Source organism: Numida meleagris, unplaced genomic scaffold (assembly GCF_002078875.1).
Source record: "Numida meleagris isolate 19003 breed g44 Domestic line unplaced genomic scaffold, NumMel1.0 unplaced_Scaffold475, whole genome shotgun sequence".
Classification (NCBI taxonomy): domain Eukaryota; kingdom Metazoa; phylum Chordata; class Aves; order Galliformes; family Numididae; genus Numida; species Numida meleagris.
Genome location: NW_018364691.1, coordinates 25,148 through 31,174, shown reverse-complemented (window position 1 = coordinate 31,174; position 6,027 = coordinate 25,148). Strand labels below are relative to the sequence as shown.

The following is a 6,027-nucleotide window of genomic DNA, read 5'->3' as shown; positions in this document are numbered from 1 at the left end:
GGGGGGGGGGCATGGTTTTGGGGCTTCCCGCATCGGCCCCACGTGGCTGCAGGGATCCGTGGGGCCAGTGCTGCTGTACCCAGGGGTGGTGCTGTGCCCCACCGCCCCGCTGTGGGACAGCGGCCCTTTGCTGCCTCCCCCCCGTGCTGGCGGCCCCCCCACCCTGAGCCGCTGCTGGCACAGGGCCGCGGGGCCGCCCCGGGGGTCGGATCTTCTAACGGCATTTTTTCTCTCCTCTCCTCTCCTGTCCTCTCCTCCTAACCTTGCTCTGCCTTTCTCACCCCTGGGGAACGCAAGGAGCTGGTAAGAGCCCGCCCGCCCTCACGCTCTGCTCTGCTCGCGGGCGCCCGCCGCTGCCCCCCCCCGCTCTCCCCACCTCCGTCCCTGCGCGCCGCGAGCGTGGGGCTGAGGGGGGAGTAGGAGCCGGGGGCTCTTGTGGGGTGAGGAGAGCCCCCCCGTGGCCGCCTGCACGCGCCCCACGCTGCGGTCCTGGAAGAGGTGAAGTCCCCGAAGCGCCGCCGTGGGGCTGGGGATGCTCCGGCCCCACAGAACATGCCAGGGCTCAGCAGCGCAGGCCACGGGGCTCCCGGGGGTGAAGCCTCAGTGTGCCTCGCTCCCACTGCCGGCGGGTGTCCTGCTGGCCGGGCCAGGGCCCGCTGTCCCCGCGCTGGGTTGGGGCTCACACTGTGCCCTCACTGCCTGAGCAGAGCCATCGCTGCGTCCGACCGCCGCACCCAGCGCCGTGCAGCTCTCACTTTGGGGGCAGCCAGCGGGCACGGGGATGCACTCTGCCCCGGTGCCGCCCTCGGCCCCAGCGCTGCCCGTCCTGCGCTCGTCTCTCCCCACGTAGGGGAGCCTCCCCCGCCCCACGTCCTTCACGCAGTGCCCTGTTTGCAGGAGGAGCTCACCAGCACCAGCGTGGAGCACCTCATCATCAACCCCAACGCCGCCTTCGAGAAGTTCAAGGACAAGCGCCTGGGCACCGAGGGCGTGGGTGAGTGGCGGCCCCGCGGGGGCACGGGGCGCGGCCGCTCGGGTGACGCCGCTTCCTCCGCTCTTCCAGATTTCTCCGACCGCATCAGCAAGAGCAGGACAACCGGCTACGAGGCCGGGGAGTATGAAATCGTGAGTGCACAGTGCGGGGGGACCCCATTGAGATCCCCTCCCCCAGGCGGTGGGTCGGCGGTGGGATCGCGGTGTCGGATGGGTTGGGGTGGGACCGCTGCTGTCCCCGAGCACCCCCGCGAGGAGGTCGGGCGGACGGGAGCTGTAGCACGGGAGCTCTTGGAGAGAAACCACGTTCTGGGTGGAAAGAGGGCGGTTTGGGGTCAGCGGGGCTGCAGGACAGCGCAGCCTGGCACAGCCGCAGTGACCGGCCAACGTGGGAGGGGAAAACACGTGGGAGGTGGGAGACGGGAGCAGGACACGGGGACAGCTCCTGGTGTGGGGGCGGAATCGAGAGAGCTGCCCACGTAGGGATGGAGTCAGGACAACACCGCACGATGAAGGGACGGAGTCGGGACGGCTCCTCGGTGTAGGGGCAGAACTGGGACCCAATGCAGGGATGGAGTCAGGCTATCTCCTCGTGTAGGGATGGAGTCGGGAGAGCTCCCAGTGTCGGGATGGAATCGGGACGCGATGTAGGGATGGAATTTGGAGAGCTCCTCAGCATTCGAATGGAGCTGGGACAGCCAAGAGCTGGAGTGACGTTTGCAGGGAATAGGGGCAGCAGGAACGGTTCCCACGGGTTTGTCCCTCTGAAAGGGAAGAATGAGGAAAATGTGACCCCCAAGTGAACAAAATGAGCAACGGCTGAGGCGTGGGGACGGCTGGTGTGGGGATGGTTGGTGTGGGCACAGCAGAGGCTCCCCACAGCCCTTCAGCTGCAGCTCTTGCTGCAGCGGCTCCTCACACACCCATCCCTCCCCTGAACCGCAGAGTGGGGGCTGCGGGAGCAGAGTCCCCCCGGCACAGGAGCGGGTGAGGTTCGGGGCCGCCCGGGGGGTCGGACGTGGCAGTGGGACCCAGCGGTGCGTCACAGGGGGCGGAGGGTGCGGGCTGAGGTCTCCGTTGTCACGGAGCCATCGTGGTGGTCTGGTGGTGGTGGAAGAGAAGGAGGAGCAACGGGGGGACCCAGCGGCAGCTGAACCTGCAGTGCCAGGGGAGGACATGGGCAGATCCAATGGAGGTCGTGAGGAGTCGTGGGGAGGGCGGGAAAGAGAAAAGAGGTGGCCCGCGTGGTGCAGGGGGGAGCGGTGCAGCAGAGCTCTGTGGCTTGGTGACTTGGTCCCACACAATGCTCTTGGCACCCGACTGCACAGCGGGGACGGACAGACGGATGGAGAGACAGGAATGGACAGATGGACATATGGACGGGTGGAAGGACAAATGGATGGACAGAGAGATGGATAGGTGGATGGATGGACAGACGGATGGAAGGATGGGTGGACAGATGGAGAGATGGATGGATGGACGGGTGGGCAGACGGATGGGTGGATGGACGGTTGGATGGACTGATGTACAGACAGACGGATTGAGAGATGGACGGATGGATGGACGGACGGACAGGTGGATGGCGGGGTGCGGGGTTGGGCGGGCGGCTGGCTGTGAGCCGGCAGCGTGCCCGGGTGGGCCGGGAGGCGCAGGGAGCTGACGTCGTCTGTGCTCAGCGCGGTGCTCGGGATCGGACCCCGCACACAAAGTGCGTCCCAGGGCGGCCGCGCTGTGACGGAGCTGCAGGCCTGTGGCGGTGGGGGTGGGGCGGTCTGCAGCTGAGGGGGCTCGGGGGAGACCTCGTCGCTCCCCACAGCTCCTGGAAGGGGGGGGTCAGCCTCTGCTCCAGGGCACTGCGATGGGACGAGGGGTGACGGCCTCACGTTGTGGGGGGTCCGGTCGGGCGTCAGGAACAATTTCTTCTCTGGAAGAGCGGTGATGCGTCAGCACGGGCTGCCCGGGGGGAGGGGGAGGGGGTCACCATGGGATCTTAGGGATCCCTCTGTAACCCCCTGAGGCCCTCTCTGAACCCCCCAGGCCCTTCTGTGACCCCCCCCGTTCCTCTCTCTCCCTGCAGCTGGGAGAGGGGGTGGGTGCCAAGGAGACCCCCCAGCAGCGGTACCAGCGGCTGCAGCACGAGGTGCAGGAGCTGATCCGCGACGTGGAGCAGATCCAGGTGAGCGGTGTCACGGTGCCGGGTCCGGGGAGGGGGGGGTGACAGATGGACCTGGGAGGTGACACCCCACCTGTCCCCCCGCACAGAGCGCCGTGAAGGAGTCGGCGGCCGAGGAGGAGCTGACGCCCATGGCCTTGGCCCGGCAGCTGGAGGGCTTGAAGCAGCAGCTGGTCTCCTGCCACCTGCAGAAGCTGCTGGGCCCCACTGCCGCCATCGACTTCGCGGACCCCGAGGGCGCCTTGGCCAAGTGAGCGTGGATTGGGTGGGGGGGGGGGGGGGAGGCAGCCGGGCGCCCTGCACCGCTTCTTGGCCACACTCAGCTCCAGTGAGTTCCCATCAGGCGGAGCAGCAAGTTTGCATTCCTTAGAGCAATCAGCAAATCGCACGTGCGTGCTCAGGGAGCTACTCCTCACTGCGTCCCCTTCTCCCCCGGTGCCTCCTGGCCCGGTGGGCTCGGTGCTCCAGCCGCACAATCCGCTGCCCATCGCTTTCCCGTGAGCTCTGTCCCGGACCTGGGGCTTTCGGGGCCGTTCTGTTTGTGGCCGTGGGTGCCCAGGGCCGCGTTCCCTGATGCCGTGGTTCCTCCTTGGCCCCGTGCCGCGCTTTCCTCACCCCGCTCTCTGCTTTTCCTTCTCTTGCTACTTACCCAGGCCATGTTGAAGGAGAAACCCACGTCAGGAAATACCCGAAGCTCACGAAGTCTCTATTTCTGACTTCGACACCTATTGGGCTGTGCTAGCAAGCGTGGCTTTAATTACAGATTTGCATTTATTTGGCAGTCTTTCCCTTGCACATCCCTTCACAAAAGCTCACGCTGTCCATGTCTGAGCACGGTGGGCGTTGCTCAGGCCCTGTGTTCTCGCCCCGCTCAGGGCAACCGGGCAGTTTCTGCTGCCCAAACACCACCTGGCCCCCACCGGGGGTCACTCCATCGAAGGATGTAGCTGTGGAAGCGGGATGGGGAGCTGTGAGCTGATGGTGCTGGGGTCCCCCCTGAGCTCAGCCCCCCCTTGGCTCTCCCCCCGCAGGCGCCTGCAGCAGCAGCTGGAGGTGGCCAAGTGCAAGAAGGCAGTGCCGGCAAAGAGCCCCCCCAGAGCCCCCGCGCCCGCGGCCGACACGCTCACCTTCGAGCTGTTCTGGAGGCCGGAGCAGGACCAGTTCTCCCAGGCTGCCAAGGTGAACGAGGCGTCTGACCCCCAGGGGCTGCGCTGCGCCTTTCTGGGGCCGGGGGTCAGTGGGTGGTTGGACTGGAGCACCTGGGAGGTCTTTTCCAATGACTCCGTGGGATTCTCACCACCCCCCGCCCCCCAACCTCCCCCCAGATCGCAGAGCTGGAGAAGCGGCTGGCGCAGCTGGAGACCATGGTGCGCTGTGAGCCTGACAGCCAGGTGCGGGGATGGCTCCTGCCCTGCACCCCTCCTGCCCTGTCTCCTTCCCCACTCCTCCCCCCCCTCCTGTCTCTCCTCCTGCCCCCCTTTCTGCCCTGCCCCCTCTCCTGCCACCCCTCCCCTCCTTCCCCTCTCCTGCCCCCCTCCTGCTCCCTCTACCCCACCTCCTGCCCCACCCCCCTTCCTGCCTCCTCCTTTTTCCCCCCTCCTGCCCCTCTTCTGTTCCCTCTAATCCCTCCTGCCCCTGCTTCTCCCTCCCCTCCTGCCCTCTTTCTGCCCCTTTCTGCCACCCTCCTGCCCCTCTCCTTTCCTCCTTTATGCCCCCTCCTGTCCTTCCCCCTCCCTTTCCCTCCCCTGACCTTGTGCCCCACTGATGCACTTTTCCTCCCAGCAGAACCCGCTGCTGGTTGGGCTGAAGGGCACCAGCCTGGTGGTGAGTCCTGCCGTCCACCGGTATCCCCCATCCTGGGGGGCACTGCTGGGTGCAGCTGGCCCGGGTGGCACTGGGGTCACTGCCTCGCCCCATGGCTGTGGGGCAGTGCCTGCCGCCCCCCCACCCCATTCTCCATCCCCAGGAGACCGTGCAGATCCTGCAGGCCAAGGTGAACATCCTGGACGCAGCTGTGCTTGACCAAGTGGAGGCCCGGCTGCAGGTGAGGGGAGCGGGGGGAGGTCGGGGGCACGGGGCTGGGTGCCAGCAGTGAAGGGGAGTCACTGCATGGTTCGGGGTCCCATCTGCTGCCCCCCCCTGCAGAGTGTCCTGGGGAAGGTGAATGAGATCGCCAAGCACAAGGCGATCGTGCAGGACGCCGACACGCAGAGCAAGGTGAGAGCAGCGGGGAAGGCCCCCACTGCAAACCCCAGCGTGGGAGGTGGAGTGCAGCCCCTGTGCAGACAGCGCTGACCCCCCCTGCTCCTGCTGTACCCCCCCGGCCCAGATCCACCAGGTCTATGAGATGATGCAGCGCTGGGATCATATGGCCAGCAGCCTGCCCGACGTGGTGCAGCGGCTGCTGACCCTCCAGGACCTGCATGAGCAGGGTGAGGGGCTACCAGGGATCCTGGGGGCAGACGTGCTGGGGGGGGGGGCTGCGCCATCCCCAGTACTGAGCTTTGCTCTCCCACCCCCCCAGCCTCGCGGTTCGTGCAGGTGCTGGTGCACCTGGACACCACGCAGCAGGAGGTGGCTGCGGCTCTCAAGGACAACACCGTGCTGCTGGCAGAGGTGGGTCCCAGCGGAGGGGTTGGGGGGTTGGGATGGAGGCCGTCCTCATCCTGCCCCCCCGCTCACTGCCTGCCCCACTCACCCTCCCCTGCAGGTCCAGAAGACAATGAAGGAGAACCTGGCTGTAGTGGAGGACAACTTTGCCGAAGTAGAAGCCCGCATTAAGCGGCTCCAGAAGTGAGAGCAGCTCTGCGCCCATCCCTGAGCGCCCGCATCCCCCCCCACCTGACGCCCCCTGGAATCAC

General features: G+C 66.9%; 1 protein-coding gene across 1 annotated transcript; it reads left to right on the top strand.

Annotated features, from left to right (window-relative positions):
* Positions 1-897: 897 nt before the first annotated feature.
* DCTN2 (dynactin subunit 2) lies at positions 898-6,019 on the top strand (the record flags this gene model as incomplete). The annotated part of the gene is given in 12 exon segments (XM_021383683.1): positions 898-994; positions 1,064-1,125; positions 3,071-3,169; positions 3,256-3,416; positions 4,198-4,345; positions 4,492-4,557; positions 4,952-4,990; positions 5,133-5,210; positions 5,312-5,383; positions 5,496-5,598; positions 5,691-5,782; positions 5,877-6,019. Coding segments are annotated over 12 exon segments (1,104 nt in total), but the record flags the coding sequence as incomplete, so codon positions are not given.
* Between the last annotated feature and the right edge of the window lie 8 nt (positions 6,020-6,027).